The sequence below is a fragment of the Manduca sexta genome, chromosome 24 (assembly GCF_014839805.1).
Source record: "Manduca sexta isolate Smith_Timp_Sample1 chromosome 24, JHU_Msex_v1.0, whole genome shotgun sequence".
NCBI lineage: Eukaryota > Metazoa > Arthropoda > Insecta > Lepidoptera > Sphingidae > Manduca > Manduca sexta.
In genome coordinates this window covers 4,130,397-4,156,791 of record NC_051138.1, presented here as the reverse complement: position 1 = coordinate 4,156,791, position 26,395 = coordinate 4,130,397, and the positions used below count along the sequence as shown (strand labels likewise).

The following is a 26,395-nucleotide window of genomic DNA, read 5'->3' as shown; positions in this document are numbered from 1 at the left end:
TTATTAATATGTAGTTATCTTATTTAACATTAATGGTCTGTGGCAGTGGTTTGCCGTGAAATCTTTCAGACCAGCGTTGACCCAAAATTATTCGCACAAAGCGCCGGATGAGTGCAAAGAAAGGAAAAAAAGTAACTACAAATATGCGTGCTTGCCTGAGTCACAGGTACAGTTGGCCACAAAAGTAGCTAAACAAGTTCAAAATTTCAAATCGCCTTTAACCCGGCGAGCGTGTGGCGGGGTATGTCATACCCCCCATGTTAATTACTGGCGTATATTTTTTGTGCCTGACTTTCAAACTTATAGTCTCTTTGAGTAGCTGGAGTTACAGGGTTGCGGAAAGTAATAGTGGCGTAATCACAGTGTCGCGGCAACCTGCATTCGAGTTACACGCTTGCAAACTGAGTTCGGGTACGTGATACCCCGCCTCATAGCTGGTGTGACAAAAACTAAAATTGCTTTTTCTGCTATTTTAACTTATTTTCTTTGTTTAATTGTAGATTTTAATAGAAAATGGATGTTGAAAATAGAAAAAAACAACTTCGGTCCATGATAGAAGATGTACTTACTAGAACAGGGTTTCGCAAACTTTTATTTAGTGCGGACCACTAATGCCACCTTATGCGACCTTTTTTGCGACCAAAGTCGTAATGTTTGGGTTGATGTTGTTCAGTTGGATTCTTAAATTTGTTTTTACTAGCAGTTTACTTCTGTATTTATTTTTAGATATACAAGAGTGCAAAAGCGTGCACTTTATAGTTTCTCTTTAACTTTTATTTTACTTGCGGATCTCCTGAGAGGGGCCCACGGGCCCCAGGGGTCCTATGTTTCGTGAAAATCAGGGCAAAGACACTAAATGGACCGATTTCATCCGTAACTTAGGCTTGGCTTTAGTTTACGAACACCTGAAGATGTGAAATGACAAAAAATATATATTCCGATTTATATACGTCAGAGAATTTTTTCCCAGATCACTTTTATCGACTCAAAATGTTCCTGGTCATTTTATTAGATGTAGTAATGTAATCATAAGACAAAATACTCATGAACAAGCTGAGGAAAGGCTATTAGTGTGGAGCATGCAACGTTTTTTTGCAAAAACTGCACAGATTTTATCTCCAGTTCCTAAGATGTTCCTAAATGTGTTTTGTGATTTTTTTTAGTTTATAAAGAAAATTATTTCATATTCTATCATACGATTAAGTTTTTTATCATAAAACTGGTTTTACTTTAGTTCCTTTTAGTTTTTAAGAGACTGAAAGTGTTTGTTTGAAATTCAAAGTGACTTATTTCCATCGAGATAAAAATAAAATTGTTAAAATGGCGCGATTGTTTTATTTCCAATGCGTTATGATGGTATTGTCTTATTATACCAAAAAATAAATAGTATAATACTTCTTCAGAAACAAGTTTTATAGCCAATTTTTTTAAGGGGTATGTCATACCCTGCCTCATACTCCTTGTTACATTTTTTCACCACACGCTCGCCGGGTTAAACTTGTGTATTCTTCGCTTATCAACAATCGTTTTTCTTCATTAAAATAAACTTCAAAGGATTTCCTTTTTTTCGATAAAAAATAATTCGTTCAGTTAATTTTGTGACTGATTGTACTAGCGACAAAAATAAAAAATCCCTCTCCCTTCCCTCCTAAAAGTGTCACCCGGGGGACCCCAAAATCACTCTACGCTGTTGGTTTGTGGTCGTAACTTCCAAGGCCGTCTTAACCACATGTGGCGTTAAGGTGCGAAAATTACACCCTGCAATCCCTGCAATCTTATGCCACACACTCTTTACAATCCGGGTAGACAACCTGAAAACTCCACCCCGAGTACGAGGCAATCCTTGTGCGCTTGGTCTTTACACCATATGGACGTCCATCCACGGAGGGCAGTCGTTATCAATCCATCAATCAGCCTGTCTCCATCTACTACTGAACGTAGGCCTCCCCAAGTGAGTGCCAACCATCCCAGTTTTGAGCAGCCCGCATCCATCCGCTACCCGCCGTTTTTTTTAAGTCGTCGCTTGGTCTATCGAGCAATGGGGCGTCCCATACTACGTCTAATCGATAAGTAAATGATAAATAAGGGTTGAAATAAAATACTATTACCTATATTATCAAAGTTTATTAGATAATATTACTCTGACGTTTGTTAAACACAACAATTTCAAATATTCCAGGTGTAAACTTTAAAAAGTTACACAACTAAGTAAATTTCTTTTTTGTACTGTTTAGGCACTTCATATTTAATTTTACATTATTCGTTGTACATTTTCGGTGTACATTTAAAAGTAAAAAGTGAATATTTTGTACCTTTGAGTTTCATATAATATTAAAGTTCAGTTCTTGACAGTACGATTGAAGATCACAGTTCAATAAAAAGGAAAAAAGAAAAACAAAAGCAATATACGTAGGTACTTATCTATTCTAGTAAAAATATTCCAACATTTATATCTTTGGTTGATATTATTAATGATACAAGTGTAAAGTATGGTTAATAGATGTAATAATATACAAATATAATTTGAGTTATTGATTTCATGTAATTTACAATAGACATTTTACATATATATAGGTAATCAAAGATAAGATTTTATTTTACTGATTACTTGATAAGTGTGAAGAAAAATCGGTACCTACAATTTACGTCCTACATAATACTTATAAGCTCTTTCGAGATATGCCATCCTGGTACCTCACTTGCCGAGGATGATCTTACGGGAAGCGCCGAAGTTCTGGCCGGACTGAGATGCCAGCTTGTTGGTGCCAGCCTGGAGGCCTATGACTGCGTTACCAGCTCGGAGTACATCTTCGCTGAATTCACGACGGTTTTCTTCAGCTGGCCTGGGACCGAGGAAGGGACCACGCCATTCGGGGTGTTTGTAAGCCTAGAAAGATATTTTTTTGCAAACGATAAGTATGTTTTATTTATTTTAAAGACCTCGTTGTAATTTTGAAAATACTTCAGACTTAGTTATTGTTGTTGCCAAATGATTGCCCGTGTAAATAAGGTTTGTGATTTTATCACAGAATTCGATTAGTTCTCAATAAAAATAATATAATTAGAGCTCTGCGGTGTAAATCAACGCCACAAACAATATACCACGGCTGCATATTAATTACAATTACAGTAATTACCTACATAATATAGCTCAAAAGATTTTGACAGCAGTCAACATTATCTAATATTTATTTACCGTTCTGCCTAGAGCAAAGATAGTCTGCGTCACCAAGGCAATGTTCTTCTGGTCCCAGAGGTCTGTCGATTGAAAGAGGTCCACATCAGGCACTCCGTACTTAACGCAAGCCTTTTGGAACCTATGGAAGAGAAAAAAAAGTTTATAAGAATATAAAAATTAATTTACAGTAATCAGATATTTATAATTAAATTTATTCGGGCAATAATTGATAGAGTTGCCTAGAAGTCTAACACAACAGGCCAAAAATACTTTCCAGTTTTTAATTCGAACATTACTTTTGGAAATTTTAGTCACTTCAAAACAATATAAAATTATACGTACTGGTTAATATTATCCATGAATTTGTAATCTCCACCGGTGATGTTGACTTTAGAGATGATGCCGGGCTGCAGTTTGTTCATCAGTTTGCACAGGATGATGCCATCACGTAGAGCATGCTCGTACCTAAGGTCGGGGGGGAATCGCTCCCCGATCACAGCCTCGATCCATTTCTGGGCTTCGGCTTCCTTTTCCGGTTCGCGTTTGCCAGCGCACTGGAAATTACGAGAATATTGTCAAAAAAGGTATAATACTTCATATTGTCTTATAACAATGAGAGGTAACTTCCATGAGTATTATTATTATAAGCTAACGATTTACCATATAAATAAATTTGATCTTATCGGTTTCGGCAAGTAAGATTGCTATACGAGTTTTTAAGTGAAAAGTATTGTTGAAAAATTTATAAAAATCAACATCATTTCGTGATTTAATATTAAAAATTATGCTTACGCATTTATCCGCAAAGAGTAAGCCAGAGGGCTATCAGAACTATTGAAGAATGTGATTAGCAAGTATACATAAACAATCAAATATTGAGGAAAAACAATCAGTTGTACATTCAATATGATTAAATCATCATATCAACATACATATTTTTTTTATAAACATACAACCAACACGTTCTTCACAGAATATGAACTGAGTATAATTTTCAGGTACGAGCGATTAATTTACAATAAAGAAATAAAATTTATAAATGAAAAGCAAAAAAAAATAATAATAAAGGGACAGGTGACAAATTAAATTATAAATAATACCTACGGATCAAAATGTAGCATCTTGAGATGAGGCAAACAAATCTAATTCCAAAAAGAATTTGTTATATGTTTTGACAAGGCGACGAGGAGGTGCACGAACCCCTGCATTTGTGTGACACACGGTAACACCAAAAACAGGCCTCCTGCATACGTCACGTAATTTCGCATAATTATTAAATTTTTTAGCCATTTAGAGGCCTATGGCCAGCAGTGGACTTCAAAGGCCTGTAATATCGATTATTGTTGATACATTTGTAAAGTCATCTGTGTTTAACACATAGACTGTCGGAGGGGGATAAGGTTCAGTTTTATACATAGCTTACCACCCTCTGATAATGGGTATAGAGTAGGTATAAATAATTGTTGTCACATCAATAAGTTGTTGCAGTTGTAATAATAGTATTGATTCCCGAGTGCAAGTTTCATGTTGATCTTTATCTCATATTACATGATTTCAAAATTAAAGACGTTTACATAATGATTTCTTATGTTTATGCGAATGTCTTTGAAACGTCTTCGAAGTTTTCGAAACGTCGGAGAAAACTAAAATATAAAAAACCGCGATAAAATCCGAAAGTAGATTAATTTTAATATTAAAGACGTTTATTTCGCCCTTAATGTTTATGCAGGAAAAGTATTAAAAACCCGAGGCACCGAAAACAGGTGGAAAGTTGAAATCATTATTGTAGGGCAAGGTTAGATATCGTGTCCTCAACGGACAAGTCGATAATATATTATCAAAACGAGACTCGACTATGGATTTCTTATATTAAGTGTATCAGTTTTCCTGATAGTAATATAATAATAATAATATCAGCCCTGTATTATATACTTGCCCACTGCTGAGCACGGGCCTCCTCTACTACTGAGAGGGATTAGGTTAAGCTTAGTCCACCACGCTGGCCGAGTGCGGATTAGTAGACTTCGCACGCCTACGAAATTCCTATAGAGAACTTCTCAGATGTGTAGGTTTCCTTACGATGTTTTTCTTCACCGTTAAAGCGAACGATAAATTCACAAAGAATACACACATGATTTTAGAAAAGTCAGAGGTGTGTGCCCTTGGGATTTGAACCTGCGGACATTCGTCTTTGCAGTCCGTTCCACACCCAACTAGGCTATCGCCGCGTTTCCTGATAAGCTGAAGGTAAACAAACGTAAAAAAGATTCTTTATATGGAAATTTCTTTTCTTGAAATGCCCACGTTTCGACCGAAATAATTGAAATTAAATGTACCTAATGTTCTTTAAACATCATTGTTTGCTTGATTACAAACTTGTTATTGTTTGTTATTTTTGTTCTTAACTTGAATAACATCGTTATTTTAAACAGTATTTGTTGCCATTATTTTTAATCCCAATGTAGTCGTGCTTAAAATAAGTTTTGTAAGAACAAGTTGTAGGTAAGTACATATTATACTCATTGGAGAGGTCATGGTTCTTTATATTTAGTCGATTACCTAAATTAATCGAGTATAATAATTACTAAATGATAACTAGAACCATAAATATGAAACATTCTACAAATATACTGTTATTATGAATTAGTAGTGGAATAAGAATCGTACATACCTAAATCCCTTTAGCCATAGAAGTTATCTTCCCCTAGCAACATTCGACATCATTCAAGTTCATGTATAAAACTAAACAATTGTAATTACTACTGTAGTTTAATCTGAGTATAATTATCTAGGATTACACAGATTAACAAGTAAAATTGATTAGCACGTCGAAAAAGGCATGCACATTACATTTTAATGCATTCGCTATATATATTACCACTGGCTGTATAAATACAGTTAATTTGTCCGAGTACGAGCCAGTGCATTGTTCACATTATAAGTTGTGTGTCAAAATGATTGCCTTGTTACTTATATCAGTGGTTTTGTTCTCGATGGTTAAAACCCATCCATTTATAATGCTCTTTTTATTTTTCTACATACCGAAACAATTATCTTTGATTCTATAGACGGTTTACGGTTGGAGTAAAATGTGATTAAAATGTGCCAAACATAAAATTATGATGTCTAAGAAATATACGAAAGATGGATTTCTAAAATGTCTACGGTGAAAATGATTTGGATTTTTATGCTCAGAAGTTTGCATTATGAATTTTTCAAGAACCACTAATAGAAGATACATACAAGATTTATACAAGCAAAAGTGATTTCTATAATCAACAGTGATTAAATAAAAAAATACTTTGAAAAGAAGAAATATCTCGAAGACCATGCTAAAGAGTGATAAAAAGACGGAGTTTTAGTGAATGTAGATATTAATCTACGTATATTCGGAATAATAAGGAAATCGACTATGTGACGTATAACTTGCAGGAACCTTCTACGACGAACGCCGTGTATGTAAACAATATTTTTTTTATTTTTTTTATAAATTATATGATCACTTGATTTTGTAACCAGTATTTTTTATGATATTTATTTAAATCCGAGATGACGTTTATATTGCATAATATACATATTTGGTTTATCAGATATATTTTATTTAAAGCTATTGTTGTAACGACTAGTACCTAATTACTTAGTAATTTACCTTTTTATTATAATATTTAATTGCTAGATAATTAATTGCGGCGCTGAGACTTCAATTAACTTTATACGGTTATTGTTATTTAGTTATTTACGTATCCAGACAAAGGGTACTAAAAAAAAACTTATTTGTTTGATAAAAAAATGGCTCATGATTGCATCGGTGGCGTAGTTGTATTACGGTAAGACTAGTGAGATCTGAGGTGCGGTTCCCGGATCGGGCAGTGATATTATTTTGTCTACTTACCCTCTTATTCATAAACGTTTTTTATCTAAGGACGGAGTAAAGCTGTGATAACAAGCCTGTTTCTCAGTGCCCAACGAGTGATGATAGGTGATTGGTTATTATTGTTGTATTTCAGCCAATCAACGGCCCTACGTCTACGCACTGTAAAGACTGCCATGCCGTCAGCACTGAGAAACAGACTTGTTATCACAGCCTTACTTGGTCGTTAGATAAAAAACGTTTATGAATAAGGGGGTTAGTTTTTATGCCCGGAGTCTGCAATTGGTGCCTAATATGGCGATAGGCTTGCCCCTATCCGTTGGAAACATCCATTCACACAGCGGAAAGTGGGTGCACGAGTTGTGTGTCTGCCTACCCCTATAAGATAAAAGGTGCATAGGTGTGTCTGTCAAATTACATTGAATTTAACTTATGTCCCTGAGTGCCATACTTCCCACACGCCTATTTTTTGAAATATGTAAGCAAATATTATTTATATTTTATGACTCATTGTGTGATTGGATTGCCGCGGTGGCGTAGTTGTGCTGCGAGTACGGTACAACTACCGCTCTGAAGTCTTGGGTTCGAATCCCGGGTCGGAAAGTATGATATTAGTTTTGCTTCTAACAGTCCGTAGTAATAAAAAATCGCGATTATTTTTAGAAAAAATGTAAATATTTGTTTAATTTCATTTAAATAGACTATTCATTGTAATTTGTGATACATTATCAACATATTATGGTCATTATAGCTGTCAAATTGGCGATAATTTACTAATATAATATCTCTGATTGATGAATATTGTAGTTACTTTGTACTTACCAACTCTAATATTATAAGACAGCTATTAGCTCCCGTTGTTTATTATATTTTCTGCCACGCAATATTATATCTTTGTGTTATGTTTACAAGACTGTTTATAATAACTATTTAGCTGTAATTATCGTTTAATGTCAGAAGCGATAACAATGGGTGAAGGTCAATGCAATGTTACGAAGATTGTGATGTTATAATTTTTAACGTCATTTGATTGTGATGCGATAACTTTTTGTATTTAAAATGTTATTTCATACATGAAACACGCCTTTATCACCGAAAAGGTAGGCAGAGGTGCAACCATCGCACCCACTTTTTGTCAAGCGTGTGCCATTCCCTATGATGGGCCTATCGCCATAATAATTACGAATTCCAGACTCATACTAGGCAGAAAAATTTAACATAATTTCGCCCGCCTCGGGATTTGAACCAAGGACCTTAAAGCTGTGTCGTACCGAGCACGCAATACCTACATCTACGCCACTGTGACAGTTAAATTACTTCTATACCTATTTTAAACAATCATGTATCTAGAATCCCATCAAGCTTTTTGTACGTATTTACTCCGCGATTAAGGTATTGTTTTACAAGTTAGTAAATTTTATTTGACAGTTGTTAAACAATGTAGATAATACTAATTTTATTACCATTTATTTGGAAGCATAGATTAGAGTGAAGTTTATATTTAATCGGCTTATACATTTATGTGAATAAGTCGCAATTAACAGTAGCGATTATTCAGAAATTGTGAAACAGGCCGTCATTACCTAGCCTTGACTTCACTTAATAAAAAAATATAAAAAGATTGTGAGTAACATATTGTAAACGTTAAGAGATTGTGTTCAATAAACTGGTTTATTTTGAAATACTGTTTTATTTGCCAATTATATAATCTGCGAGTTATAATTATGTATTTTCGCACGCATACACGCTCAAGGCTTTTATCTTCGAAGAGATAGACAGGGACGCAACTAGTACACTTACACAGTAATACTTAACGAAGCTACATGACCTTAGAATAATACCTTTATAAGCCATAGCATCAGGCAAAAGCCAGTTTGTTTTTAAGTTCACAAAAATAACAAAATCAGTACAAATGCCGCTCTTTGGATGGTGTGAACCTTAATGACCAGCTAACACGGCCCAGCTACTTGCCTCTGCTAGTTATTGGCAAAAAAAGACAAATGTGGTACCTACTCAAAAGAACCCTCCAATACAGGCGACCTTACTGGTAGCTATACCGTAAGACTTCGTACACCAAAGTACATACTTATCGCATTATTACCTAAAGTATTATTGCAGATCCAGAATAGTAGCGACCTTAAGGCGGTCCCCAAGACAAACGGCCTTGAGGTTTCTTTCCAAATATTTCAAGTGCACGAGTTCGGACGGCAATATGAAAACAATTATGAAAAATAAAAACAAATGATCTTTTTGAACTACTAAAATATTCCTTATTAAATAAATTGTCTATTTATTTTAGTGGCATGAAATTAATGAAAAAATATCGACATTACTAAAAAAATAAATTAAACAATCAAAGTAAAGATCACATATTGTAGTAATATGACGTTTAATTTTTTCTCTATGCGTATAACAAATTAGGAATAGATAGCTTCTAAAAATTGTGTTAGCGCACCTTTTTCCTGGAGGCACCGCTTCAATTAATGCTAAGCTCTAAGACCTCTTTAGGAGGTCCTATTACCCATTACCGAAAGAAGTGTTTTCTTTATCCCCATTGGAAGCCCGAGGCACTGGACCGTTGTCGCGTTTGCCAACCCCATTGGTCAGGGAAATCCGTCTGTATATTCCAAGTAAAAAAATCCTCATTGTTTGTAATATTATCATTGTTTTGATTTTTATGGTCTGAAAGCCATGTTGATATGTGTTTATTGATTGTATTGTATGGAAATCATAATATATTATCTGCTCATATCGTGTTCGGTGTCTTTGAATTGTGTGATAACAATAATAGTACGATGAACCCATACAATGTAAATACGTTCATAGTGCATTGAATATTATCTTTAACCTACTTATTAGTGTTAACTAAAAATATCACTTTTAAAAATGACAGTATGGTTTATATTACTTCGCACCATTTGAGATCAGGGATGTTATGGGGCTCCGTAACCGTAACCGAAACTATTGGATATCCGAAATAAAAATATATCCATAACCGCAACCGTATGCGTTAAAAAGTTTCGGATAAGTTACGGATAATATGTTTCGACAGGTTTCTGTTTCACCGCTCACACGCCATCTTGTATAAATAGTTTGTTTGAAATTTTTAGTCATACATAACCTCATTCATAAATAGTATTTTATTTATTTAGAAGTAGGTATTTACTTATTTAATAAAGTGAAGGAATAGTTGTGTGTTACGTACAAAATTGATTTATAAGGACAAAATGCGTCCAAAGTATGTACTTTAATTTGGACATTTTTCGATCAAGTTGAAGGTAATTTTGCAAAATGTAAACAGTATGATAAAAACCTTTCACGGAGAGGAGGTGGCACTACTTCACTGAAACTTCATTTTAAAATTAAACACATATGTTTTCTGAACACCCATGTCTTCTAATTAGTTAATCGATAATTAATAATCGACGATGACGACGAACGATAGTTAGTAATCGTCGCCCTACTGTAATTACATAATATTTTTATTTTACTTTAATCTGATATCCGTAACCATTCCGAAACCGATATAATTTTATTCTTATATCCATAATATCCGAAATTTGATATCCATAACATCCCTGTTTGAGATGAAGAGACGTAGGTGATGTGCTATATGTTATTGGGTCATGTATTATTCTGAAGCAGGTTTTTAATAGTAATATTTCATCATCATCAGCGTAGGATGTCTACTGATAAACATGGGACCTTCCAAAGATTTCCAGATCGACGTTTGGAAGCGACCCGCATCCAGCTATCTCCTGCGACTTTTATTAGCTCATCTGTCTACTTCGTGGGTGGACGACAGACGCTGCGCTTGCCAGTATAGCAATATTTAGATCATTATAAATTGTAATAATGTTATTGCCTTACTCCAGTTAAATAAAAATAGTCTCACAAAGTCACAAAGAAGATTCTTAGAAATGAGGTTGATACGAAAAACCAGAAATTTCATAAAAATATTATAAAAGTATTTTTTTGCAATAAATCCAGGCAACACAGGGGTTTCCCGGCACGTGGCCGGACGTTCCTGTTTCAGTTTGGCATCACGCCAATCTAACATTTAGATAAACATCGAAATGTATCGCATTCGTTATAAAAATATTTTTCAATTTTCGAACTTGTAAAAACATATTTTTTAAATTATCAATTTTATCTTATACAATCATTGTTTTGTATTTTTTTTTTCATCACAAACAGTAGGGAAACGGAAAATAATTTAAGTACGTAACACACCACATATAAAACATCAAACTTGACATTGTAATGGCAAAGTCAAACAAAAATATTTGTTTTTCGACGGCGCGGTTAATTTTATTTTATGTAGTCAGAACACGTACCCAATAAATAAGGCTTTGAGGATACTAAATTCTTAAACCACATAGGAAAACAAATTATGTATAAGTATCATGTCCCCACAACACGTCACATTTTTTTATCAAATTAATTTATAGCTTTATTTTATACAAACGGCAGTGACACTGTACCTGATGGTAAGTGGAGTGGGGTCCAATAGAATGTCGACTGACGAGAGATGATTACCCCTCGACAGTCGACACAATTATGCCGGCTTGTTGGAACCGGATATACACATTCGATTCCCAGAACGCGACACACGTGGGCCACTATGGTGGGTTTTAACATTTTGTGTACCGTGGTCGCTATTCAGGCGGATATCAAATATATTCTACTACCAGCAAACTAATTAAATGAAGCCCATTAAGTCGCGATATGTAGTTTATGTTCTTACAGAACACAATGTCAATACTCAACAAAAAATAAAATCTAGGAAATTGGATTTATGGAGATAGAAAAAGGGTGAAATAGTTTTCATGGGTTCGACACTTCTCGTCTATTATAATGTTAGTGGATTGTTTGCACATCAATGTAGCTACAGTAATTTAAAAATCATCCAAACTCGGTTTCAAGTAGTTTTCCAGTAATTATACTAGCTATTATGTATATTATTATTATCGATCAGTATTGTGTATCTGTTATTTAACACATTGAGATAATTTCAATATCACCTAAATAGAACGACAGTATCTGCATTATTTCTTACGGTATATTTTGGGATTGTTTCGAAAACCCAAGTAATCCGTCTATTTATAACCGAGAGATTTGTCTAAGCGTCTGTAGTTTGCTTTATGATTTTGCAATTTATCAGGAGATAAATTAACTGCGGTGCTCTACCATTGATGTTTTTCCATTTGGATGGTGGTAGGATATTTTTTATATTCGCCCGGATAGAGACCACCGTACACAAGGTGTTAAAACCCGCCGAAGTGGCCAACGAAAGTGTGTCGCGTTCCGGGATCAGTCTGCTCTTTATGCTCGATTTGCAGCCGAGGTCATATAAAAAAAAATTATTGAAATGTTCCTATTATAAACAAGTAAATATATTAAAGAAATAAAAATAAAAAAAAAAAACATTAAAATATATTGCTCGTGACATTCGATAACGAAATATCATTTTTAAACTTAGATGTTTAATATGCGGCGTCACATAATTATTAACGGACTTTAAAAAAGGAGGTTTTAAATTCGACGTGTTTTTATTATTATTTTCATTTCACATTAATTTGAAAATGGAACTTGCATCGTCAACGTTTTTTGCATGATCTATTATACCTTATCAGATTTTTGTATTTTATTATATTATGTACAATGAATTTAGTGTACAGTAAAATTATATTTAGCTCTGTTATGTTTGTAAAGATAAATAACCCAATATTATTTTTGGAAATAATATAATTGTTGTTATAAATATTTTTTGTTGCTTACTTGACCTCCTTATCATACTTGACATAAATAAGTACTTACGTCATATTTTATTCTCAAGTATTTTGCGGCGAAAGATTTTTTTTATTACTGCGTATATACCCACTTTGCTTACTCACTGAAACAAAAATAGCTGTCCGAGATAAATAATATAAAAGTACTTAATGGTCGAAACCGGTAGCATATAAATTAATCAGTAATATATCACGTGATTTTATATGCCGACATTTTATTATAATTTAAAGTAACGTATGTTTGAAAGTAAGAAATCAAGGTAGGGAGAATGTGTTTTATTATGAATTGCCTGTGATTTTAATAACACACGCAAACACACACATGCACGCACACTCCTTTAAGACTTTATAAGCAGAGGCACAGCTGGTGCAAGCATTTTTTGCCGCGTGTATTACGTTCCATGATGTGTCGCCGCATCGAGCAGATTACAGACTCTGGGTTGTTATTGAGTAGATAAACTCAGTATCACTATGCCCGGTAGTGGCGAAAGGTTAAATTTTTCGAATGGGAATCCGAAACAGCATATAGGTAAATAATATGCATAAATGCTGTCTGCAAGTCGTTGAATGATAATTAGATTCTACACATAATCTACACAAAAGGAAGCCGATAGGAATCGGTTTGTATGAGCGCTTTGCCACTGATGCCCGGCAGTCTTCGGTAATAGTATTAAGAAATCACGGATTAAATTATTTATATATGGCCACCGACTAATTGTCTCACGCAACAACACAAATCTGCCAGACTATGTGGGTTTACTATGAGTCGACTGTACCATCGCAGCCAAGTTTTATTCATTCTCCAACAAAAAAGTCTAGCATGGCTCCACCATATAAAACAAACTTATGTTCCCTTCTCAGGATACGTCAAATTTAATTAACAGTCAAAACGTATAAAATTAAAATTTGCACAGTGAAAGCCGCATAAATATAAAAGCACTTACATAATAATATACATAAGATTTTAGAATGAAAATTAAAACGCAGAGCGCCACTCGTTTTTATTGGATAATGTATCACGAACGCAGCATCTGCCGCGATGTATTCCAATTCTATTATTAAATTCGTGCAATGTAAATGTTATTTGTGTTTTAATAAATTGAGATATGATTTATTGGTGCTTTTGCTGATGTACTCCTACGCATTCTACTGTGATTGGGATCACTGCTCGGTATCCATGAATGCAGGTGATAAATGTAAACATAATACGGGAATACCCTTTTTCATACGCAATTTACAAGCTCTTAATACAATAGAGATAAAATAAATTTTTAAGTTTTAATTTTTTTTAAGCGCTAGAGCTATGTTTTCTATTCCATCATGATTGGACTAGATCGATAATAATGTAGCAGAAAAGTGACGTGCATTTCCTTTGGTGAGCGATATTTCCAGATACCCGAACCAACTCCTGAATATCCTAAATCTTGTCATTTCTATTAAAACCGTTCGCTCATCTACGACTCCTCAAAAATTGTAGATGTTTATCAGCATTAACATAATTTATCAAGCTTATTTGTCGCATGTTTTTTATCATTGTTTATAATATGATGGATGAGAAAAACTTATTATATTCTTTAAATGTATATTAAACGTAAAAAGTTAACGTCAGCAGTAATTTGGATATAAAAAAAAGAAATAAAGATACGGAACAAATAATGTCAAAAGATCAAAAGGCTATCAATAGATTGGAAAGTTCTGGAACGGAAAACGATTTGCCGTATTTTAATATTATATACTTGCAAAAACAAGGTTACAATATTTGTTTAATAACAATATTTAACAGTTACTTCGATTTTATTATTATAAAATATGGAATTGACGTAAATTCGCACAATGAATGAACTTTATTTTTTAGGTTTCTCAGATTTATCGCTTGTATCCGGTATATAATGACGTTTGACGACGATGTAAATAAAAATGACGCCATGCTAGATTACATAGCTACTGCCCGCCCCCGCTACACTGATGCAGGGCGGGCGGCGCTTCTACTCCTCAGTTGAATTGTTGATACCGAGGCGAAAACCCGCCCAGGATATCCAGTGTGATATTAAAGTTTCGTGAAATCCAAAATGCCTGTACGTAAGATTGGGATCTATATAATTATAACCTTAACAATTGACATTTCCTTACCTGCAGTTAACATGTATTTTTATATAACCTTAAAGTTTACGTCAATGGTGTAATGTTTTGAAAACATGGCTTTGTAGTTTTAATTATATTATTTCGTTATTGATGAAGAATTAAAGACGTAAGCCTAAGATGTTTATTACAGAGAGACAATAAATAGAGATTTTTGGAGTGATTGCTAACGTCAATGTGGTACATTATGTCCGTGCAGCTGGCGGCTGTTCTTATTAATCTAACATTAATACTAAGCATTCCAATTGAATGAAAGCCGTTATATTTTTTCTCAGAACTCCGCAATATTTAATTACTTCACTGTACGTAATAGTTTTTATAGAAAACAAAGATTTTAAAAAACATTTTATTGTTTCTTGACGTTACAGTGTGAGAAAATGTACAATATTTTTTGGAAATGTCTTTTGTATTTTAATGTTAATAGTTTAATAAATTTAATGCATGTTTGTCAACTCGAAACTTTTGTTTATGAATTCTGCGATTATATTTTTTTGCCTCATTCCATTCGGTCATAAATCGTCATTCTATAGGTCGTTCAAAGCCGTTCTTGATCGTTCCATATTCAAAAAATTCCAGCCGCATCTGCTTCCATGGTTAATATGTTTACGTTGACGATAGCGTTATTTCGGGAGATGCTGGAACACGAACGAACGACTTGGCACTGGAACGATGGTTTCATGGCCCGCGTTCAAGACTTGCATGTGTTTTTTTCTTGTTAAGAACGTTTTACGATACTTCTCTGTGGTAACTGGCAATATTGTTGAAAACAACTTTTGTGCCGAGAATGATTTATGAAAATACATTTAATTTACTGTATGGTAATTTTATTCGTATCATGTCATTTAAACAATGCGTTTGATAGGACTATTTTTACATTCCTAAGTATTTGTAACAATTAAATAATTTCATCGGTGTTTCCCAGGCTAGGAACAAGGAACAAGAACAGGAGGTGATCAACTGGATTAGCGCTGTATTAGGCGAGCCTCTCCCAAACGCTCCCTATGAAGACGTCCTCAAGGATGGCGTGGTCCTGTGCAAACTGATCAACAAGCTCGCCCCTGGATCTGTCAAAAAGATTCAGGAGAGGGGAACCAACTTCCAATTGATGGAGAATATTCAAAGGTTTTCATATTTTTAGTCTATAGTAAAGAAGGAACTCTAGGCAATTAAATCGTCTGAGAATTCGGATAAATACTTGCGTACAAAATAGCATCAATATTGATAATTTAAATCTATGTCAGTATCTGATATACTAAGTCTAAATATTCCTTGTCATATCAGATAATATTGGTTTTACTAATGATGAATGGGTACTTTAATTAATTAACGAAACAGAAAGAAATGTATTTAAAGAGCATAATTTCTACAGAACTATAGGATTTGACATCTTTACAGGTTCCAAGCGGGAATAAAAAAATACGGCGTACCAGAAGAAGAAATATTTCAAACAGCCGATCTGTTCGAGAGGCGCAACATTCCGCAAGTGACGCTGTGTTTATATGCACTAGGCAGAATTGTGAGCATCGTCTATTTACGTATTCAATAAATTGTAAGCGTGGGTTTAATACAATATTTTTTTTCAGACGCAAAAACACCCTGAGTACACTGGTCCCCAACTCGGTCCCAAGATGGCTGACAAGAATGAGCGTACGTTTACTGAGGAGCAATTGCGCGCTCACAATGCTGAACTGAACCTCCAGATGGGCTTCAACAAAGGTGCTTCTCAATCTGGACATGGCGGCTTCGGAAACACCCGCCATATGTAATCTTGTATGTGTCGAAAACCAGAAATCAGTATTTTTAAAGTATTTACAGTACTTTAAGCTTCAATATCCAGACTAATGCTTACATTGAACACCGTGTGATAGTTTCACTTTGTTAGTATATCTAACAATGCTATTTATTAAGATTTTTTTATAAATGTACGTGCCTTATTGTAAATAATTAACGTAAATAAAATATTTGTAAGGATTATGTTGTTTCATTGTATTTCCTTTTTCGAAAATTTATAAGACTTACTAAGACTATTGCCTTGAGAAATTTACCCACAAATATTACTAGTACATAAATCATATGTCTCAAAAAACATTATTGTTTTACTTCGATAAAAATAATATAATTTTTATTCGATTGACTAACATACAATATTAAGTGTTTAATCATTAATGACAAATCTTCACGTGTTGATACGTATACTCGTAGATATAATATGTCAGCCCTTGATTTGACAAATACTTATACCTTATGCCTCAACTCAACAGCTGTCACGCGCTATTATCATTGGCATTGTCGTAGTATAATTAATGCTACTAAAATATCCCATTCATTGTTGATGGCTGAACATTGCCACGCAGACAATTATTTTTGGCATTGATTCAGTTAACAATTGTTAAATTTGTGTTATGATATGAGGATATTACGTAAAACAGTTTTTGATGCGGCAAGACCTCTGTACTCCACCTACAAAATAAACCTTTTAGGTGACCTTGGTCGCTATTAAGTCGTCTTTCTTACTGCATGTATGCCACAGATTTAGAGAAGGAACTGCGAACATTCTATCTCGCTATCAATTGGCTTGGTGAAGCGCGTAAGTAAGATAAAATTATCTTGACGCTTACGGAAAGGTTGGATAGAGCAGCGGTTTCTAATTATGTGAACTATGGTCCCTATTCAGTGGTTACAACATGTATTGATGGAGAGATCGTGACGCGCTTTACATCTGCTGCAGAAAACAATACGTGATAGTGGCGAAGCATTGTTATAACCCGATTTCCGTCGTCTTCTCTTTACATAGAATTTATGTAGAATCTGTATATCATCAGAACGATTTGCAGACCGCATTCATGCATATTAGTACCTAAATGTTGTGTCGGGTTCCATTTTGGAAAATTTCACAATTCGCCACTGCTACGTGACGACCACGGCAACTCTGTCAAGTTTTACGACCAAGAACAAAATGTAAAAGGTATCTGACCACCTACTTCCTACTGTATGGTGAAGTTCAACCATACATAGAGGATTTCGGAGTCAAAATCATGCATTTATAAAGTAATTTGATACTGTGAAGTGAAAAACATAAACAGAACTATAATGCGAAAATAAAGTGATCTTATTAGGGTACATTTTCATCTTCGCAACATCTCTAGTGGAAAACCATATACGAATGTCCTCTAATCTAATCTTACAGTCTGTCTAGCAGCTTGCCAAAACATATTTCATGAACCGAAACATAATTACACACGAAATTTTCGCGCTTGTAAATCACAATTATTGGAACCAACATTGGATTCCACGGGGCTGGGGAAGAGATATATTTGACTAATTTATAATGTTGAGTTCTTTACGTTTTGTTTGTTTGTTTCTACGTCATTAATGACGCTTTGGATCAGTGGCGTTGGGTAAAGGTTTCCGAAAGGTAACCCAACATAATAGGTAGCAATATGCATAAATACTGACTGCAAACTGCACTAATGATTTTACAAAAATAACGAAAGGGAAGCCGGTAGCAATTCGGTTATATGAACCTTTCACCATTGCTGTAGATAGAGCGTTTGCAAAAAAATATCTCCTTACCAAAACTAATAGCTTGACGTAGATACAAAACACAAAGGACCTGTTTCAAAAGATTTAAGAAAATTTTGTTTGACGGTTATCGTATTAAATAGCTCATGTAAATAGTATTCATTTTATTACCATTTATTTTGGCGCATACATTAAATTGTGACTTTTGTATTTGGTTTCATTATACATTTGTTAACAAGCTTTAAGTAGCTTCATATTTAATAACACTATTATCTCTAAATAATCCAGATTATCATTCAAATTATTTTTCTTAAAATTCGTTTGGTAGTATAAACGCTAATAAAAAAATTACTATAAAACACTATACAGCGAGTTTGCCTTTAATATATTGCACGGATTTAAGAATGAACAGGTTAACGAACCCTGTCTTCTGTATTCATATGAAAATAAAACATCGCACGGCGACTGCGTGCTATAAATTACGTTGTGAAATGACATTGCCAGATATCCGTCTGTTTAACCCACAAAATGGACAAATTATAAAAATAATTGCCAAATGTTAGAATTTTAAAGTGCCAGTAGCTGCCAGTTAGGTAACCGTACGATAGTGTCAAAGTTATAGTAACAAGTTTTTGGAATAAAGGATTATGATTTAGTAATTAATTAATTTGAATAGTATTTATACTAAAAAATATTTACTTCCAGAGAAAAAATAATTATAATTTATTATTTGCCGAAATATTATGGTGTTTTGCTTCATTACCCATATATTAAATTTCAATAATATCTTTACATTTTAGTTTTATTTTAATACAGAGGCGGTTTGAAAGCCGCTGCATTTACTGAAATCAAAATATCTGTTTAATTTTATTCTAAGAAGCTTTTTTTCGTATTTAGGTCATTTCACGTATTTGTTCCTTCGATAACTTCTAGTGTGCGTACTATTTTATTGCTTTATAAATCAAACATACATTGTTCCACGATTTAACAAAAGTATACACTTTGGCGGAAGCTTATGTTCAGGAGTGGATTTCCAAAGACTGAAGAAGATACCTGTAGCGAAGAGTGATATCTTCCCAAAGAGAAGCTGACACAAAATGTTGGTACTAATACTAATTATATTCATTTATTAATAATATAATTTATTTTAATGTTATGATTACATTTATTACAAAAAGCAAAGCCGGCAGGAATCGGTTTTTGTGGAGCCTTCGCCACGGGAAGATACACTGCTGTTTATTATTATGTTGCATTATTGGAACTACCTATATACAATTTCCGCTTATCTCCACGCTGTTCCCCCAATCAAAGTTTGAGTTTTATTTCCTGAGTTAAAATCTAAAACGCTCATGTCTATACGTCAATGCTCATATCTGATTGTGATGATATTACCTATACGAAACTACATCGATTGCAATGAATTTTATAAGAAACACTAGTTGCAGAACATAGAGTCGTCATAAACGTGTTTTCAAAGATTTGGACATATGAGCAAGAACATAAACGTCGTTCTTTTGCATAGCAAACTGGAATCGTTGTGAAACATTGCCAAATGCAATAGGAATGCATGAATTGTCAGTAATTGTATGTTGTAGGTACACTTTTTCCGCTATTATCTATGTGCCTATTAAAACTTCAGTAGCTCCACGTACTGTTTTAGCAAACTTACATCCGAATTCACGAACAATTCTGTGAGGACGCAAAGTGGCTCTAAACATAGTATCTGACATTTTATAGTTTGGCTTTGTTCTTCTAAATTTGTGATGTGTTCTGCTTTTATTTGTTCGGCTTTGTTTATCTGAGAGCTCAGTCTGAGAGCTATCTAAAGTAAAGTTGTATCTCAATGTTAACCTATAGCAGCGATTCTGTGCCTACGCACTGGAAAGCCTGTCATGTCAAAAGCTTTGAAAAACAGACCTTAATTATCACAGCATTTCCCCGTTACCTAAATAAGTTTAATAATTCTTATGATTACGCCTATGGATTTATCATTTGAATTCAAACTATTTTTCGGATTTTATAGCGGTTTTTATATGATTTTCCCCAACATTTTGAAGACATTACATTCAAGGTCACGAAGCGGACTGATGTGTAGGTCATCCAAAAAGTCAACGTTATAATACCTACCTACAGTTTTTTTTTTAATAAAAAAAGGAAGGTTTGTGATTACAGGCCCTAATTTTATTAATGGATATATATTGTTATATCCATATCCTCAAATGTTAAAATGCAACGGACCGTATTTGTTATTACCATGTTATACTGCGTACAGGGTTGTGATAATGGAAACCCGGCCGAGTATAACTTCAATGGCCACAACAAAACCCCAGAATTTCGCTATAAAATTTACCCAATTTTGATAGCTAGTTATTCCAAACTTTGATTGCTATTTAGATGTATTAGAGACACAACTCTTTTATCTTTACTGCATGAGAGATTTTAATATACGTTTTATACTATATGAAATAGACAGCAGTAAAACTACATAAATGTCTGCTGTTGTGTCTGCAACCCGGATTCGAAGTAGTTTTAGATCCACTAAAATAGCTGCGCCTGCGCTATGCGGTGAAGCGACAGCGCAAATCCACAGATTATAGTATGATTGCAAAATAATTTTGTGTCTGTTTTGTATAAATAATGATTATTATTTTGTGATAACTCAATAGTATCTCTATTGAGTTATCACTATCTATTCTATCTACTTCAAGACGGAGGGTCACATTTTTTTTTGTCTAATTTACTTTAATATATCTTATTATCAAAATGTAATGATAGGATAAGAGTCACTAATCGAATAATATGTTATTTGATAGGGACGCCCAAAAATTTCTGTCTATGAAAAGAAGATTATTGCAGTCAAAAACACTCGAGGAAAATTTTTTTTTTTCAAGACTTATCCTAACTAAATCTCTTGGTATTTGAAGAATGACGAAATAAATAATGAACATAATGATAAACCACGATCGACAAGATATAATAACTACTTATATCTTTAAAATGTCTAGCATTTATTACATTACTAGCTTTGGCTCGCGGCTTCGCCTGCGTGAAGGACTTTTCCGGGATAAAAGTCCTGTTATATATTTTTCCGGGATAGAAAGCCTGTAACCTTCTCAGGATTTTGAACTATCTCCATACCGCATTTTATTAAAATCCGTTCAGTAAATATTGAGAACATTGATAACATACAGACAGATAGATATGGAGACTTTGTTTTATGATATGCATCGGCACAGATAATTAGTTATTTATAAGACTAAAATCTGAGAAAACTGTTCTTCGAGTAAAAACAATTTAGCATTTACTTGGAAATGTTTTTAGCTTTGAGGAAAATTGGTAGATTACAATTAGACGCTTACGATTCTTAACCTATTAAAGTGGACGCAGACAACAATTTTGTAATTGTGTTCGTAATTTTTTACAGCTAAAATTATCGTTTGTGAATGTTATGCGCGATCTGATCTAGCTTTTACTTTGATTTTTTATTTATTTCTTTTATATCGCATAGGATAACTTGATAATATTAAAAAGTAATGACTTCACCTGATGTTTAGTGATTCTAAATAACCATAATTTCAAAACAAAAAATAATTAGCGTTTGCTTTTGCAAATGTTTGCGTGAACGGGTAAACTGGAAACGTTAAGGCGATCCTCAAGTCCCAAGTCTATGGATGGTAGATATATATTTTAAACGTACTTGGCACTGACAAAGTACTTTTGTCATTGTTTAGACTCTTCACAAAAGGCTTCTCTCACTTCTATATCTTTACAGTCAATGATTATATTAAACACATTTAATATTGAAACAAAATACGTACGCGTAAAATTCTATCCGAGTTTTAACCCTTACGTAAGGTACGTTATACGTAAAAAATAATCTCGTAGGATTAGATGTTGTTCCAGAAAGAGCTCTTCCATCATGAGGCGTGGGCTCCGGCGTGGCTGTGGCATGATTTTGTTTATCTTGACCAACGGCCAAAAGCTGTGGGCCAGGCATGCAGCCAAGTGTTGCGTGGGGGCCAAGCCCCCGCGTCCGAAATGTGAGTGTCCGTTACGTAAGTGAAGTTGAGATTTAGGGTATATTATCTAACATGCATAAATGAAGAATAGTAAATTATAGTAATAATTTATTTTTGTTTTAAATGTAACGTACTTTGGCAACATATAAGCTGAGAAGTTGAGCGTGATAAAAATAATTTTTGTTCAGTTGCCGATAGAAATATGTTTATGACAATTTTATTTTCTTGGCAGAATACTGAAGAGGTTTTAAAACTAATGATGATTAATTACACCCACAAGACATTGAGTACAGGTGGTTTTTGATGTCTTGCCAGCTAAAAATAAGAGTTAGTGGGAACGACCCACGTGATTACTAGCCAAGTTCACCCCTGTACGCTGGATTCGCCCTCGCCTCTCGTCTGACTAAAAGACCTTGACATTACAAACTATATTTGAACACTTATTACACATTACAAGGCAATTACAAGGGAATGAAGAGTGTTTTAGTAAAATTGTAACGTACACACTCGTTTGGCAAATCACCAATGATCGTAAAACAAAAATATAATACGAGTTAATTAATATAAGGAGCTTTAACCTTATAAATAATATCGAAGTTATAAACGGAAAATGCTATTCCAGTAAATGGAATACATTTGCAAATAATAAACGTAATCGTAGTAATATTATTAAAACTTACGCGAGGCATATTAAAGTCGAAAACAACACGGTTTTACCCATGTACTATGTAGTCGGAATCTCCGACCAGTTTCGACCTATTACGTAGGTCATGCTATCGTAGTGTTTTAAATAATTACCGCTTCATTACACTATTTACGCCCAAAGGTTGAGATACAATATGTATAACACCTATATTTTAATCACTAGCTTTTTCTCGCAGTTCCGCCCGCGGGAAAAACTTTTTACGGGATAAAAGTAGTCTATAGCATTCAGGAGTAATGTAGGCGTCTATTAGTTTCGCCTCTACCTACCCCTTCGGGTATAAGGTATGAGTATGTAGTAATGCGGCAAGAAGTACACGAGTAAAAACCATTTTCTCACGTAAATATAATAACGTCAAATATAGGGAGTGCTTATTGCAAAAGACATGCATTACCAACCCGTCAATTTTCCCATGTTCCCATGTTCTGCTTTCTACACGAGTGGGTTGAGTAATACTGAGATTGTCGTTTATTAGAGGTTATTAGATATAAATGAAGTAGAACGTTTTGAGTTGATTTGAGCAGGCATTTACATTAGAACTGATAAGTCAATAATTTATTAGATACAAATGAAGTAGAACGTTTTGAGTTGATTTTAGCAGGCATTTTCATTAGAAGTGAATATAATTTATCTATCTTTTGTATTACAAAGAAAAGTTTGTGAGATTATTTGCAGGTTTCTAATCTAATTTTTGAAACTACTGAACCGATTTTGAAATTTCTTTCACTAATAGAAGGCTACATTACTCCTGAGCGCTATGGGCTACTTTTAATCCAGGAAAAACATCTCTGCGCAGGCGGAGCCGCTGGAAAAAGCTGGTATATAATAATGTCGTAATCCTTTTACATGGAATTGTTCAAAAATAATATTTACCGATATACGAAGGTGAAACAAGTAAACGTCACATACACACATCACGCCTCCTTTACCCCTTTAAAGGGTTAGGCAGAGATGCAATCAGGGTACCCACTTTTCATCATGTGTTCCCCCCCATAATGTGACAGAGAGCGAGCCTATCGACCCAAGACTTTAGCCCTGCAATCCGTGTAATGTACCATAACACAATTACGCCACCAATCCATTTCTCATTTTAGTTGTAGAATTAGTTTAATTAGTACTTTAGGAGAAAGAACAGATGTCTTATTTCATTTAGCATAACGTAATGAATTGTCGATAAGTTATCAGGCTACAAAATAAAATAACCGCTCGAATCATGTCTAAGAGCGAGGCTACACGATGCGTTGACGGTGCGGTGCGGCGCCGGAGCGGTGCCGCTGCGTCATCCTACATATAAATCACTATACCATGTCACATGAGGTGTTAGGTCGCCGTGCGGCATCGCATCGTAAGTACGCCGGCTTGTAACCTGGCGGTGTCGCACCTGCCGTGTACCTATATGCCTCGAATTTATTACGTTACTACGCCGCACCGCACCGTTAACGCATCGTGTGGCCTCGCTCTAAGATCTTTTTCAAAGAAACCTTGCCTATTGTCGAAAACAATTTGACATTTTCTTAGTAAGTTTCCTAATAATATGTACTTCGTTAGGCATACTGCCAAATGGTATATACAAAGCACAACAATAATGTTACAACTGGGTTAATTGTTCAAACACCGGATTAAGCAAAATGCACCGCATCTGAGACAATATATATATATATATATATATATATATATATATATATACCTTGACTTTATTGCTATGTCTCCTAAAAGTTCTACATATTCCTATAAAATAATTAGACACTGCATTGTATTGGAATGTTTTGGTATCAAAAACATCCAATTTATTAGATGTAGCCGCGTATGAGGGTAGAACATAAATATACGTCAATGGGAAAAACTGAAAAAATAAAAGTAATTGACTTAGGTCTTAATTCACAAGTCTAAAGTATTTATTTCTGACAGTTATCGTTTTAAACAGGTGATGTAGATAGTATATTTAATTACCATTTATTCGGGAGTTTATATTAAAGTGTGAATTTTGCATTTGGTCGGCTTATATGATTGTGTGACGCATTTAATCAAAATTATGAAATAGACCCTCAAAGTAATAAAAAGTATGTATAATTGTTAACACTCACACCAATCATTTTACCAAGATATTTAAAAACGAACATTTTATTTTAAGTAGTTACTTGGGTTTCTGACACACACGTCATCAAATATGTGGCAGTGAGAGCGGATCCGGGCTCCGAAACGAGAAACCGTGAGTTTGATTTCCGCTCGCAACAAATGCTGAGGGACTGAAATTACTTCGGGTATCAAATCATAATAAAATGAATTGGGAATTGTCCATAAAATAATATAATATTATTCATTTTATAAGCAAAATTATGTATTAACATATTTGGTTATCAATCAACCCCTACGAAGAAAACATTCAAATTATTAATGTATGACCTAACTAAGATTTCATAATAACTTCATTTTATGGACATGATAAACAAATATCTATAAATGCAACTCATTACCTAACATTCTAATGGCCTGGCACTTCAATTACGACAGATTATGGGGTCATAGCTGTTTTTAATTTGATGCCTATCCTTTCTTGGATGAATAAAAATCACTAGAATATTCTTTAAACGGATACGTTCCACATTACTGCACTATTATATCTATTTAACATTTTATAACTGGTACCATGGTAATTTAAAAAAATATTGCTTGTTAAAGTAGTATAAAAGGATGTTTTTGTCTTGAACAATTAAACAAAAAGTACTTGAAAAATTCAGAACTTCAAAATGCCTCTACACATTAGGTAATTTCAATCAAATGATTGCTATTTTTTTATCTAAAACAAAGTTAGGTCTTTGAGATTTATTTAGCGATGAACAAACGATTGTTGATCGATGTAAAAGTTATAGACGATTTGAAATTTTGAATTGGTTCAGGTTTTGTGGCTGAATGTATACCTAACAACAGCTAATTTGACATCACATTCCACTTGACGTCAATGTCTTCGCACTTCCAGACACAAGTCTTGTGTAATTAGCAATTATTACGGTTTATAAAGAACTTTCACTCCCAAAAAAGTCAAACCCTAAATAACCTGCAATTAATTTTATTTTGGATGAGGAAATCGAATCACCGGCCCCTTTTAATAAATATGCAATACCTTGCACCACAGGTGGTATTTGCTATATCAATAATTAGATTTATATCATA

General features: G+C 34.0%; 2 protein-coding genes across 2 annotated transcripts in view; one reads left to right on the top strand and one right to left on the bottom strand.

Moving 5' to 3' along the window:
• Window positions 1–2,404: 2,404 nt before the first annotated feature.
• Window positions 2,405–26,395, bottom strand: part of LOC115443889 (muscle-specific protein 20) — a 33,223-nt gene continuing 9,232 nt past the window's right edge. The window contains exons 2-4 of the mRNA XM_030169482.2: window positions 3,521–3,732; window positions 3,197–3,317; window positions 2,405–2,887 (exon numbers count right to left, since the gene is read on the bottom strand). Coding sequence (XP_030025342.1) covers window positions 2,696–2,887; window positions 3,197–3,317; window positions 3,521–3,732 — 525 coding nt within the window. The 3' untranslated portion in view covers window positions 2,405–2,695. The remainder of the gene's footprint in view (window positions 2,888–3,196; window positions 3,318–3,520; window positions 3,733–26,395) is intronic.
• On the top strand, window positions 14,697–16,952 carry LOC115443891 (myophilin). The gene is made up of 4 exons (XM_030169483.2): window positions 14,697–14,916; window positions 15,903–16,102; window positions 16,376–16,496; window positions 16,564–16,952. Exons 1-4 carry the CDS (start codon window positions 14,911–14,913, stop codon window positions 16,744–16,746), a joined length of 510 nt encoding a protein of 169 aa, XP_030025343.1. The 5' UTR covers window positions 14,697–14,910; the 3' UTR covers window positions 16,747–16,952.